The 15,846-nt window shown below is 36.3% G+C and overlaps 1 protein-coding gene across 1 annotated transcript; it reads left to right on the top strand.

Moving 5' to 3' along the window:
• The first annotated feature begins 731 nt into the window (after positions 1-731).
• Positions 732-10,345, top strand: LOC144447190 (synaptic vesicle glycoprotein 2B-like). The gene is made up of 10 exons (XM_078137093.1): positions 732-1,152; positions 1,511-1,691; positions 3,428-3,579; positions 4,197-4,330; positions 4,846-4,935; positions 5,775-5,870; positions 6,613-6,701; positions 7,438-7,946; positions 8,330-8,489; positions 10,162-10,345. Exons 1-10 carry the CDS (start codon positions 732-734, stop codon positions 10,343-10,345), a joined length of 2,016 nt encoding a protein of 671 aa, XP_077993219.1.
• Positions 10,346-15,846: the final 5,501 nt, after the last annotated feature.

Consider the following 15,846-nt stretch of genomic DNA (forward strand, 5'->3'; position numbering starts at 1 on the left):
CGCAAGGTGTTCTTTCAGTGTTTTAGATAATTGGGGAACGGTTTGGTATTTAAAATACTGTGACAACTCATTGGTTTTACAACATGAAGTGATGTGATGAGCAAGTAATTTAGTCTCGCACCATTGGATGTCTAGGTTATGACAGTTATTAATATTTTTAACCTCTTAAAATGTATACGCATACAAACATAGACGCATGCATATAAATATCCAATTAGTTTAAAGGACGTCGCCATTGTACGTTCTTTAGTCTAACAGTTACCGTGTGTACACACAGTCCTACGGTGTGTGTAAGTACCGGATACTAGTACTGTATCTGTCACTCATATCCGTCGTCAACAACGGACTTTTCGTTTCTTTCTATATGTACACACTACTAGACTTTGCATAAACTGAGAAAAGTGTGGGTATGTGACGGATAATTTCCGATCTGTTCACCGAGATACGACGTGGCATCGGCGGAGTGAAATTCACCTGTCTCCCGAGAGCACCTCGTTGTCAGTCGTAAGCTTATAGGTTGTCATCTCCCGAAGATCAATATTACAATGAGCGATAGTTGCAACCTTTTCAAGTATACGTACTTATTAGGGACTTAATGTAAGGTAGTATACAAACCAACAAAACTTATATTGATTCATCTATCGATTTAAACTCTGTTGTTCTGTGTGGTGAATGTAGAAACATTTTGACTCGTGTTAAGAGTAAAGAGAAAAGATATTTACACGTAAAAAATGGCTGAAGGCGGTGAAGAATTTCGTTTGGTGTCGAAAGCGGCTCCGCCAGAAGCGTTCTATACGTACGAGGCCGACAATGACAGTGAAGTGGAAGTCGATCTCGGAGACTTGATTCTTGAAAGGAGGTATCAAAATCCCGACCCAGAAGCAAATGCATCGAGTACTCAACGTCCGATCCAAAATGCTGCTGTACGCAAAGAGGAAAAAATCGAGGAACAGATCAACCGAGAAATAGATTTAGCAAACGCCTATGAAACGGCCATTTCTGAGGCTGGGTACGGATTGTATCAAGTAAAATTACTTTTTATTCTTGGTCTTGGATTAATGGCAGACGGGGTTGAAATTTTCTCAATGGGATACGTCATTCCGAGTGCCGAGAGAGACCTGTGTTTAAATGACGTACAGAAAGGCTGGCTAGGTAGGTCATTTTCATTTTGAAAAAAAAAATGCCATCAGTGCGGATTCGTAATGTATATGTTCAGTAATACTTATCACCATTGGCACGCAGGTGGCTTTTCTATTATTACTATGATTAATATAATCATATCTAATGTAACTAGAACATTTGAGCATCTCGTTAATAATTCATAAATTTCCACTTTCATGAAGGATGACAAGCTAGTAAATGATTCCTATACAGGGAATTCCCGCCATGGAAAAAATGAAAACAGTGACGTCATCAACAACTATCGCACCAAGGTATGTAACTTTACTTCAAGGTCATAGACATTTAATGTTTTTAATCAATTAATTCACTCGTTTTCTTTTATTGAAAGGTGGCATCGTCTTCCTCGGTATGTTGGTAGGTGCTATTCTGTGGGGGAATTTATCGGATCGCATTGGACGCCGAGATATTCTTATAACCTGTCTTGTTGTCAACGCCGCCTTCGCATTTGGATCTTCCTTTGTTGCCAGTTTTGAAATATTTCTGATCTGTCGACTTGGTGCAGGATTAGGGTAAGTTGTCGAATGAACAAAGTTGTTTTACACATACATAGTACATTATTCTTAGCCTCGAATTCGTCGAATGAAAATATTTAAACGTGAATAACTAGAAACTAAAAGTTCACATGTAAACGTGTGTGTGCTTTTAATAGTATTCGTAAAGCTCAATTATTTGGAAAGGATTCATTAATGATGAACTTAGCAATTTTAATGTGAGTTTAATAGGCAACCCAACGGCCTGGAAAATTTATCTCTCGGGATAATTTCTGGCAGCTGCCACACTTAATGGTATGTAAACTAAAATTAAAGACCTTCATTCAATATGGCAGGTGGCTGACATAATTGTTGATAGAATATATATAATCTAAAAACAAACAAACAAACAAACAAACAAACAAACAAACAAACAAACATACAGACAGACAGGCAGAGACAAACAAACAAACAAACAGACAGATCGATCGACAGACAGACAGACAGACAGACAGACAGACAGACAGACAGACAAATAGATAGATAGATAGACAGACAGACAGACAGACAGACAGACAGACAAAGAGGTAAACAAACAGCCCGACTCTTTATTGGATGCCTTGCATTTTTCTACGCTCTGATTCCAAAGGCTGATTTTATTTATTAATTAAGGCCATCTTTTTAACTCATAATAATAAGCTAGGGACTGTTCATAATTGCGTTTTATGTTGTGATAGATTTAGGTAATATTGAGAGTAAGATATCTAAATCTGGGGTCTTTTTGGGGCTATAGTGTATGTTTATAACCTGACATGTTATTTCGACTACGTAATATTTAAAATGGACATTTGTCGGGAGTGTCAGCAAAAATATTGGTGATGTAAATATTGAAGTGAATTGAATTGAATTGTAATTTATTCCACCAGATAATTAAAAATATACATTCTTTGAAAGTAATACAAACAGAACTCTGGTGAGGGCCATGGAAATAGTTTCCCATGAACTAATCAAAGTCCATGGACCGTTCATGAAAATTAAGGCAAATTAGTTAGGGGTACAACTTATAACAACAAAAATATATATACATCTCCTGCTGTGAATAGTGATAGAGACTATGTCATTGGAAAATTTAATAAATATACAGAAACTCTCTCGGTGTAGCAAATGAAATGAACAGAAATAAATAAATAAATAAAAAGCATACATACAGAAATGAAATTATAGAGTCAACTACTAAAAGGTCGGGAAGATGTATTCATCCCCTCAAAACTTCTTTAGTTTCGCCTTAAATATTTGTCTATTGTTGGTCTTTCTTATTGTTGTGGGCACAGAATTCCATGTATAGGTAGCTGCATATTTAAAATTGTGTTGGCTAATTGACAAGTTTACGATTGGAATGGGTAGGTTATCATTGATTTTAGTTCTGGTCAGATAGCTATGGGACAATTGGCTAGTAATATGGAAAGCTAAAATGATTTAAACGGAGACATATTTGCTATGGAATGTCGTTTAAAAGTTTTATTCGTGTTAAGTGTAACCAGATGAAATTCTGCCGCCTAATATCATAAACGAATGTTAATCACAGTTCTACCAGTGGTGGCGCTATACCTCTTGACCGAAACAGTGCCCCTTGACGCCTTTCTTTTCTTTTATTTCCTAAATCTACAGTTCGCGCGATTCAGTTATGGCCCAGGACAACCAGACCCTTTCTCATTTACCCAGTATTCATTTCTATGACTTATGATAATATTTTTGAACATATTATAATATTTCAGGATAGGCGGATCCATACCAATTTGTGTATGTTATTACGGTGAATTTATTCCCAAGGATAAACGTGGATGTCATTTAAGCTGGCTACAAATGTTCTACGTCTGTGGGGGATTATTTGCTGCTGCTGCAGGATTGGCAATCATTCCCGCACTGAGTGAGTTGGTTTTGTGGTTTAAAGGGGCACAGTCTGTAATTTGATCTGTTTCGGTGGATACAATTTTGTCTCACATATTCACTACTAATTCAGTACAAAAACGGTGTGAATCTTCAAGTATATCTGATATATCCTTACAATATTCCTAACATTAAGACATTGTGAACTATGTCTAGCAACTAGTGGGCTTACCAATCATTCTTTTGTAACCCAAATGACATTATGACAGTCATATTAAAGAATCGAAAATCAACACATTTTAGGTTACTCAGCACCTTTCTCATTTTAAAACCCTTGCTTCCATCACACATGCCGTGACGTTCAAAAATAGCACCGAACATAACTCCCATTGAAGTATATTTGCAATTTGAACAGGCGTTCACTGTCACGTGATTAAGGTGATGGAATGCAGTACCTTCGGTTTTACAGTCGAATCCCAGCAAATTGAATACTAGGACTCTGATTTGCAAAATTACAAGTTACATATTATAATTTATGTTAATATGTGCTGTCCATATTCTAATTTGCGATTTATATAATTTTGATTTGAATTGAATAATTAGAATGTTTTGCATATTCTAATTTATGAAAAGTCACATTTCACGTTCACTTCATAGGTCCACAAGTTGAAGAGCCGCTCGAAGACAGATTTCACCCTTGGAGAATCTTTATTTTAGTGTGTTCACTGCCGTGTGTATTTGCTGTTGTATTTCTGTGTTTTATGACTGAAAGCCCTAGATATCTGCTACAGGTAAGTTTCCTATATGCAGTCAACTGGTAGCAATGTGACTTAGATCTTTAGTGTCATGTGGTATCGTAATAATAATACCAAGAATCATGGAAGAAAATTTGCATAATTATCCGTCTGCTTGTAGGGTGGTTTGACAATGTGTGGGTGATTTCCTTTAGACTGTTTTTCCAAATATGTAATTTGTGTCAACACTTTGGTCTGAATACGTCAGACAAAATCACAGAATATACTTGTCGACATTGTAAATACTACGCAACAACAACAACAACAACAACAACAACAACAACAACAACAACAACAAAACAAAAACAAACAAGAACGATAGTAGTAAATGTAAACCTCTATCCTACCAGGTCCCCATTGATACAGCTGAGTTGACGATAACAACTTAAATATCAATAATACCGACATAATCAACAACACAATTCCAACATGGAGTTGACAACTTTGTGTATAAAAGACCGCAAAAATGCTAAAAATACGAATTGAAATATCTGTGTTTTTTCCAACTACAGAATGGGAAATGGCAGGAAGCAGTCAAAGTGTTAGCTGAAGTATACAGTGAGAACCATAAAGGTGTTGGCGTTGATGCCTACAAACGAAATGTAAGAAAAGAAATTATCGGTGACACTATTTCTCTATGTTTTCATACTTTTCATGGCAACTATGGGTCGGTCGGTCGATATAAAAAAATCATCTTCTTCATGTTTCTCTGCCTCTCCTTTCCTCCTCTCTATCTTGTTTGTATTGGATTCATGGTAACCAGCTTCTCTACACAATTGGCATGTTCTCAGGCCCCCTAGCTACTTGAATAACGAAATGCTCTGTTCTTGAACAAGTGTCTTCGTCGCCACCATGAATGTAGATGATGTCGACAGCCCAGACACTGGCTAATTCTTGTTAGAGAGTGTGCTGTTCTGCAAATTATTCAGGGCGGGTGAATAAAATATGTTTTTTTTTATTTTGATGTCGGAGCTGAAAATGTGGGTCGGTCGGGTAATGAGAAAGAGGAAAAAATAGGGTCACCCTAGGTCAATATAATGAAACAATTAAATTTGATTGGAATGAATTACAGTAAATTTCACCTAACCTTACTGAAAGGCATATCAAGTAACCAGTGGTGTAAATGATACCTTTCATAGATTCCCGGTCCTTCGACTAGTAGTGTTTTAACTCCAAATCTGACTTTTGCTATACTACCAATATTTATTACTTATAGACCTTTCAATATCTATTACTTATAAACCTTCCATTATCTATTACTTATAGACCTTTCAGTATCTGTTACATATAGACCTTTCGGTATATATTACTTATAGACCTTTCAATATCTATTACTTATAGACCTTTCAATATCTATTAGTTATAGACCTTTCAATATCTATTAGTTATAGACCTTTCAATATCTATTACTTATAGACATTTCAATATTGATATTTTTCAGTGTACAGAAATTTACAAGTTTTCAACAAAAGTGAAATCCATGGATGCAAACGCTAAAGGAACTTTTCTTCAAAACTGTTGTGGAAAGTGTTGTGAGGTAAGTTGTTGTTTAGTCGAGAACATCAAGTTCAAAATTATCGCCTTTCATTGTTATAATGTAGAGATCAGGCTCAGCAACCATTTAACTGGCGGGCTGGTGCCCAAACACGGCGTAGATAGACTATTGTGTGCACCCCAAATGCAAAAATACCACTTGCCAAAATACTTTATGGACAACTTAAATTTTGTCTCGTCTCTGCATATGTAATTGTAATCAGCAATGTATCAAACTTTGTTATTGAAATAAGTTCCATCCGCAAAACATCTAAATATAGAACTATAAAAATAATTTCATTAATGTCCGATTCATTACTTGTAAATATCCAGCTTAACTCGATGAATACTGATCGAGACAAAATTGTACGTAACGCGTAGACCAAAATGCGAAAATGTACCAATATACCAATAATGCAGGTATCGCAAAACTAAACAAAGACATTTTTTCATTGGAAACAGAATGGTACATTGAACAGATACATTTTCTTGGACCCGTAAATCAACTCCAACAACTAATATACTCCCCGAGACATACAAAAAAGTACTGCCTTTTCATGTATAACACGGTATTTGAATTTGTAGTTTAACCATCCGTCTCTCCTCCACTGTCTATGGTTTAACACAGGTCAATATGCATTGTTGACAATGTGCCGGTAAAATGAATTCATGATGTTTCAGTACATTTTATGATAGATGTTCGATATGTGATAATGAAATATTTGTTATGTTAATATTTTTCACAGATGTTCGACATGTTCATGGGAATCTTTCAGGAACCATTGACCTGGACGACAATTATGTTGATCGTGTGCTTTTCATGCACGGCATTCGGGTAAGAATCACTCAAATAAATAAATAAATAAATAAATAAATAAATAAATAAATAGATAAATAAATGAATAAATGAATAAATGAATAAATAAATGAATAAATAGATAAATAAATGAATAAATAGATAGATAGATAAATAACTGAATAAATAGATAGATAGATAAATAAATGAATAAATGTGTAAATAAATAAATAAATAATGAATACATAAATGAATAAACCAACCAACCAATCTACCTACCCACTTATCTATCTATCTATCTATCTATCTATCTGTCTGTCTGTCTGTCTGTCTGTCTGTCTGTCTGTCTGCCTGCCTGCCTGTCTGTCTGTCTGTCTGTCTGTCTGTCTGTCTGTCTATCCACCCCTGTCTGTCTGTCGTTTATTCATCTATCACCATAGCAACGATAACACATTCTTTGTTTGCAAAATGGTATATTTAAATTTCGACACATAACACTAAAAATCTATGCAACTTACATAAAGAAGCCCATTAACCATAGTTATTGCACCCAATATAGTTGAATGGCAGTTATACTGTTACAAAAGATTAAGAATATATGGAACACAAAGACAAGCTATGGCTGAATAGATGACATGTTCTAAATTAGTGTTGACTATATGTATCTATTTGGAATTGCCAAGTTGTAAATGTCATGTCTCCGAAGATTTTCGACAATAGTCGAAATAATAACGAATTGTGACAAACTCATTAATTTATCTATGGTTTGTTCTAGGGTATATGGTCTGACTTTATGGTTCCCAGAATATATCAAAAGATTGGAAATGATCAATTTTTTCAAGAGAACTGAAATTATCAGCAATATTACAATCTATAATACTACATTTGACGGCAAAATTGTCAACAAGGGATTCGTCAACGTGACATTCCGTGACGTTACTTTTGAAGGCACAACTTTTCAGCACGTCAACTTTACAGGGGCCGAGTTTATCGACGTCACGTTCAAAGACACGATCAAAACATCCGGGACATATTTTCACCACAGTGAATTTTATAATACTACATTTAACCATACCGATCTATACCACTATAGATTTATAGAGTCCAAAATAGACCCCACTACTAAATTTATAAACACAGTAGAGGGTTGTCAACTAGACTTTAGTTATGCGTACGACCCTAAAAATGTGTATTTAGAGGTGTTTGCAGCCACATGGGCAGGTGTGCCTGGAGTCATAATATCGGCACTTTTGATGGACCGGGTTGGTGCCAAACTTATATATGGTAAGTAGCCTCGGTTTGTATCTTTGTCGTTTTGTGAAGACGAATGGCCATTGCTTTTCTGATAGAATTAGGCAACATTGCTGGCATTTCAGGGACGATTCAAATTATCAAAGGTCGGATGCGTGTTTTACCTATATAGACACATAGCACATGACATACACAAACTTTACAAAACTCATCAATCTGTGTTAACAGCGAAAATGACTATTAACCACTCTTGCTATTACAGAATGGCACCACTGTATAGAAGGCACTGTCTGTTAGAAAGATTTTTCAGAATGCACCACAAACAACTTTTTAAAAATTGATATGGAGGAGGCACAGACGAATCCCCCTTGTACACCATTTTCAAGTAACGTTCTTCCCTCTACCTTTTGTCTTAGTAACGTCGGTATCACTGAGTGCAGTCAGCGTCTTCTTCATCTGGTTGGTTGACACCGAGTCAGCTGCCGTGGCTATGTTAGCAGTCGTTCAGTTCTTTGGACAGGCACAGTGGAACTCACTAGATGTTATGATCGTTGTGCTGTACCCAACTGATAAGAGGTAAGTGAAATGTAAACAACAACAACAACAACAACAACAACAACAACAACAATAACGAGAGCACCAGAAATAACAAAACAACCCCCCAAAAAAAACTACGCATACTTACAAAAGATTAGTACAATATCGTGTCAGTATTTGTACCCATCCCCAGTACCAAGTATCCTGTGATTTTTACACATATTTACTGGTGCAGGTCTCAAAGTTTTTTCTAATTGTTTTCGCTTCATGTGCGTAGTACATACAATGTATCTGTGTCTACAGCGCAAATGCCACATTTAGCTTGCCGGCATTGCGATCCAGATAATTTCTGTGAGCATCAAAAATATCTTAATGGCTGTTTGTTTAGTTTACCTGTATGCGTTGGCAAATATCTCCTTTTACTAATCTAAAGATGATTAAATATTTTTCAATAGAATTGCAAACGGCATGATAGAGCAAAAACAAACAACCATACAATCAAAAAACCCCAACAACACCCCTCCCAAAAAACCACCAAAATAACAAACAAAAATGCTTCATTTTTTATTAACTTAAAGCAGATATTCAATTTAATTAACTTTTGTGAAATTTACATATTATGCCAAATAATAGAATCATATTCATTGATACACAATCAATGCAAGTTATTTTGTCCATGTGTACGTTTCGACAGGGGGGAGGGGTCGCTCCAGTCACGCCTTGGACAAATTGCTCACGACAGCGCCATCTAGTGGTGTACAATAATAGTATGAGATGTAGTTTTTCCCGTTAAATCATGTGCTGAAAAATTGTCAAAACTAACATCTTTTTCTAAAGGTTTGTAGTGACATCAAAAAAAAAAAGAATAAAGAGTTACTCTTTATCAAAGTGATGCAAAACTTGAATAAACCGTATTAAATAATGATAAATAATAATAATAATAATATTTATTTGCATTCAGTTATAATATAATGAATAGAAGGTATCATTTTAACCAGACGACAAATTCATAATAGTGAACGATGTGACAAGACATATGTAGCGATTTTGGCGGGAAATCATTAACATACATATACGTAGTCATGGGAATGAGGATTTTTTTGTTGGATTTTGATCAATTGAAATCGAGCTTTCCGTTTTGAGGAAACCGTTGTCCAACTTCAAAACACCTCAAAGACACTTGGTGTAAGTCAAGGTATTATATATTAGTACGCTTTTATAGTGCAGTGCTTGAAAATGTGCTCGCTTCCTCAATTACTGTTTGGTATGGCAGTGCCACCCCACTGGAAAAAATCAGCGTTAAGAAAATAGTCAAAACTGCGCTTCCAAAGTCTATTTGATAGTGACTGTATTGTGAACGAGTCGTTGTATTATTATCTGGCAAATACAAATCTAACTGCAAATGAAAAAAAATTGTAGATGTATCACACCCAGCGTGTAGCTTTTTCTTATTGCTTCCGTTGGTAAGATGTTTTAAGTTATTTAGATCATGAAGGGTATGCGTTTTGAGAATAGCTATTATCCCCAAAGCAGTACATATACAGAATCATACTAAATATTGTTGTAGAATTCAATTTAACAACTTGAAAATTTTACCTGAAATTTTCGACTGCACACTTTAGTCTTTGTCAACAGATTGACCAACTATTAAGTACACGTGACCTTATGGACACGTGAGCCTAATAGTACCTTCTTATTTTCAACATTCCAGGACATCTGCATTTGGTTTTCTGACGGCCTTAGGTAGAATTGGTGGAGTTTTGGGTAATGTTACCTTTGGTCGATATCTCAGCGTCAGCAGGGCTATACCAATACTTACGGTAGCCGTCATGTTCGTTCTCGGTGGACTATCATCAATCAAACTTCCAAATACGAGAGGTGTCGCACTGATGTGATCTGGGAACTTATCATTATTATTTCTATACTAAGGCCTAACAAAAAAAATGTGTGTTTCCGATTACGCCCAATTTTTAAAATAGGTGTGGTAGGTAGATTTAGTTTTTTAATTTTTTTTATCGCTATATATATTTTTCATATGTGAATGTCTAGTTCAGGTAGTTATGTTCTCCGTTGTATTCCATATGGTCTCTGTGTTATTGGTTTCTTCTCATCAGATCACCGCCATTACAGATTGGAAGACCACTTCAGCTTCCGCATCTACTATTTCTTGCGAGACTTCCACACAGTTTTCGCGATTTTATTATTTTTTTCTCGAATAAGTAAAAAAAGGGTCGGCGTGAAACTTTAGGTGGGGTTGGGTAACCGGAAGCTAAACAATTTTTTTCTTAGGCCTAACCGAATATGTGAATACAATCAATTACTCTAACATAATTTACAAAGTCAACCACAACCAATAGTCGAATTTATATACCATACCCTCTTTAATACTTAAGTCATTTAACTAAGAACATGGGACATTCATATTTAATGAAAGTATTTAGTTAAGATTCGCAAATAAAAAAACATAAATATCATTTTAACTAGAACTCAGTAAAACCGTATAAATCTAGAGATTATCACTTATGAATACTTCATGGTGTGACGTCACTTTAGATAAATTTTCTTCAGAGGCAATTGTGATTTTTTTCTTTTATTCTATGTATTGGTATTTTTCAACAATGAAAAAATGATGAACTTGGCGAATTCAAATGTCTGGAATAGTGTTTGTTATAACAGGCAGAATTATTTACTTTGTAGAATTATTAGTGTAAACTTTGTATTTCATCATATTGTGTTTAGTGTAAAAGCAAATGAATAAAACCTTTCACATTGGAATCCCTGTATGTATGTATGTATGTATGTATGTATGTATGTATGTATGTATGTATGTATGTATGTATGTATGTATGTATGTATGTATGTATGTATGCATGTATGCGTGCATGCATGTATGTATATATGTATGACACGTTTATGGATATTGGCGGGTGTGTGTGAGACAGACAGGGAGGGAGGGAGGGAGAGAAAAGGATGGACGGAGAGAGAGAAAGAAAGAGAAAGGGAGAGAGAGAGAGTGTGTGTGTGTATTCAGAGACTAGATGTCATTTTACGTTTCTCATAAGTGCCTAACTGACTTGAAAATAGTCCTCCAAGCCCCCCCCCCCCCGCTGAGTCCCATTTGGCATTTGATAAACCACACAAGTTTCTCTATTGATAACAGTGTAATATTTCACTCCCTGATGTTTAATTGTAAACAAATTGTTGATAAGACTAAGGCTGGCTAGTCACTACACAGATAATATGACACACATACACTCTCTCACTTCACACAGACTAATAAACAAACAACTCACTCTCTCACTTCACACAGACTAATAAACAAACAACTCCGACATTTGATGTTAAATTAGCAACTAGAACACAATACAACATTCTAACTTTGTTTATTATATCAGATTAGATATCCCACAGTGTCGCTATCCTGAAGACTCTACTTACAATTCCAATGGTTGAAGGTACGCATCAGGGAGAGAAAGATTACACTGTGATGAATAGAGGAACTTGCTGCCAGTAGGTAGTTTTAGCACACCTTGAGACAGCCTAAGAGATACAGTTGGTCGAACATGATTGTACTCATGAACACATACCCAACGCACGATTGCAGGCTAAGAAACAGCATTAAGTTTGACTCAATTTGTATTTTATATACATTTACCGATACTGACTCCATAATAAAACAATCAAAAGGTGTTTTGAGGTTAGGGACATTTAAGTTGAAGTGTAGCTACAGCCTTTTCAGCCTTTTCACATTTTAATCATACAGAAGTTTAGTTGTTGACAGTGGGCATTGTATTTTGATGCCCAACAATCCACTGTCAATGATTCAATTGTTATAATCGCCAAAGCTAAGAAACAGAGACGGTAGAGAAATATCTGCTGAATTTGAAATTACTACCAACAACTATAATGCTAAATTCAATTTGAACTCATAACATGGTCCACTGTATTACAGAATCAGATTGCTTGAATGTTGATGAGTAACATTTCACAAGTATTAAACGTAAAAGCAAACGAGTGTTTGTGTTTGTTTGTTTGTTTGTTTGTTTGTTTGTTTGTTTGTTTGTGTGTGTGCGTGTGTGTGTGTGTGTGGGGGGGGGGGGGGCTACTGAAAGCAAATTTCCCAGACGGTGGTTGGGGTTGGTCCAGGGGGGGGGGGGGTAGTAGTAGTACACAGTTGTGAGCAAGGCCGTGGAATGGAGTTATTCAAATTTGTAACTGTTAAGTGGCCTTTCCCCGACTATCAATTGCCGCCTCCCTAACTACACAATGTTCGTCAACGACTGCTGTTATCTTCAAAATCTTTAGTTAGAATTACACACAAAATACACAATGAAAATATTACATTGACACACACTTATAAAAACTAGTTTAGTAGCAACAAACCTACGGCAATGACGACATGATGATGATGATGATGATGATGATGATGATGATGATTGATGATGACGATGATGGTGATGATGATGATGACGATGATGAGGATGACGACGACGACGACGACGATGATGATGACGATGATGATAGTTTAGGTGGCGGCGGTGGTGATAATGGTCATGGCAATGATGGTGATGATGGTGAAACTAGTAGTGGTAATGGTGGGGTGATGGGGTGCTAATGGTGTTTGCGGTGGTGGTGATTTTGGTGGTAATGGTCCGGTGTTGGAAGTAGTAGTGGTGGGGAAAGTGGTGGCAACGTGAAATATATTAAGCAATATTTAAATTAAAGGAAGGGTATGTTACAACTTATGATGTATTTTATACTCGCTAACATTTGATAAATTGTTTCCCGCCATTAAAACACAGTTTTGTAATTACATATAACTAACACTAAAGTAGGGCAACTACAGTCGACTAGCCTGCAACAATAATCATAAATGGTACCGATTGGTGGCAATCACGACGGACATGTTTATAATGTGTTTTATAGTTTTGTCTATTAACAACCACGGAATTCTCTGTCCAGCGGCCAGAATACATTGTAATACAAATCCTAGTTCACACACTGAAAGCACTTACTCAAAAGAATGCATAGCTACTGTTCAAATAAAATAACTTCGTGCGAAATGACTACAGCTTTGTATATGTTTAACTAAATTTATGCTTTACCAAATCGTTAGGATGTTTTCCAGATAAGGTTTATCACATACACAGTTACCAAGGCGACAAGTACTTTGAACTAGTACTTTGTTTTACTCTAATCGTTCTGTTGATCTCAACGCTTGTAAAATAAGAATAAATATAAATCACATCAGTGGTAAATTATAACAAGTTGGTATTATTGATTTAGCTAGTTATGTTACGAAAACAGTTTGTGAGTTGAAAGCAATATTTTGTCTATACAGATATTTCATAGTAATTTTACAATTATGTACTTGTTTTGGGAACCTTCAGTAATTACAAGGCCGTGGAATCAAGTCCTAGCTGTAGCTCATAAATGTGATTCTCCCCCAATTCCATTGGGCTAATAAGTGCCCCTCAATTTCCTTTCTCTAAAATATTACCCCCCCGTTCAAAAACATGATTTAACCTCGACTCCCTATGACGCCCAGGAGGATTCTACACATTCTATGGGTAAGCTGTATCACTCTTAGCATGAGTGCGAATTTGAGCATGCAACATATAGCCCTGTAGAAAGTGTGGTTGACTTGTTTGTGTGTTAGTCTGCATAAAAAGAAAATCCCTGTCAGAATAAATGCTGTCAGACATGTAAAGGGACATAACAAGAGTTCTGAAATCAATGATAAGGACGTGATCCCACTGCTGCCACCACATTGATAGTTTGAAATGCATTGGCTGTTTCTTACTACTACTACTACTACTACTACTACTACTACTACTACTACTACTACTACTACTACTACTACTACTACTACTACTACTACTACTACTACAACTACTACCACCACCACCATCACTATAAATTTAGGTGAAGGCACACTGCGTTGGTCATTATATCCGTGTATGGATCTAATTGGCTGAGAATTCCTAAAGACAAGATGAGCACACTCTCGGCTGTGATTTGTAGACCCATCGAACCTTTTATGTCTAGTGCTCATATATGACAACTAATGACGACAACGACGGTGTTCATGGTGATGATGATGATGATGACGACGACGACGATGATGAAGATGAAGATGATGATGATGATGATGATGATGATGATAAGGACGATGATGATGATAATGATGATTATGAAATGAAAATAAAACTAATAACACAACACTTCTGTATCTCAAAACACAACGAACGTAAACTTACCAAAGTACAACTGGAAAAAGACATCCAACGCATCAAGGAAAGAATACACTTAGAAAAATGACTTAAGAAATGAATACAACCAAAAGAAAAGCTTACTATATCAACTCATAGGTGCAGCCGTCCGATCACGTCATCAATTCCTCCAAGACAGCGACATGCCCGGTAAATTTTTCTTTACTCTCGAACAAGACAAAGGGAAATCAAGACCCATTGTCCACTTAAAACGCACCGACAACACCATCACAGAAGACCAACACGAAATACGAGACATCATATACAACTATTACCACAACTTACCGACCCGGATCGCAACCACCTTGATAGTGAAATATCCTACGAAGAACTTACAAATGCAGTTAAACTCCTATCCAATGATCGCTCTCGAGGTATAGCGGCCTTCCAAGTGAATTCTATCAAATATTTTGGCACATCCTTGTCAAAGACTTACACCAAGTATTTACACAATCTATCGGAAACGGAACACTCCCACTATCGTGTCGCAAAGCAATCATCAGCCTTCACCCTAAAACCGGTGACGATGCATTATTAGTTAAAAACTGGAGGCCCATTAGCCTACTGTGCAGCGACTATAAAATCATAACTAAAGCTCTATCCACTCGTTTTCGCTCTGTCATATCAACGATTGTGCACAAAGATCAGACGTGTCACTTATCCCAGGACGCAAGATTTTTTATAATGTACACTTACTACGCGACAGTATCTTCTATGCAAATGATAATGACAAACCCCTTGGAATAGTAGCCTTAGACCAGGAAAAGGCGTTCGACCGAATAAACCATGACTACATATTCCAAACCCTGAAATCATTCGGAGACGAACCTCGCTTCATCAACTACATTAAAGTTCTATATACAGACATACAGTCCCTTATTCGTACGTATCAACAACATGCTAACTACTCCCATAAAAATACAGAGAGGTGTCCGACAAGGATGTTCCCTGTCAGGTCAACTCTACGTCATCGCTCTCGAGCCACTACTGAACAGAATACGAATCGACAGTGGAATAACTCCATTAACATTACCAGGCGTACCCATGCACACCATCTTATCAGCATACACTGACGACGTAGAGTTATTACAGACGGAAAACGACGATTTTAACAAGTTACAAAC

The sequence above is a fragment of the Glandiceps talaboti genome, chromosome 16, assembly GCF_964340395.1.
Source record: "Glandiceps talaboti chromosome 16, keGlaTala1.1, whole genome shotgun sequence".
NCBI lineage: Eukaryota > Metazoa > Hemichordata > Enteropneusta > Spengelidae > Glandiceps > Glandiceps talaboti.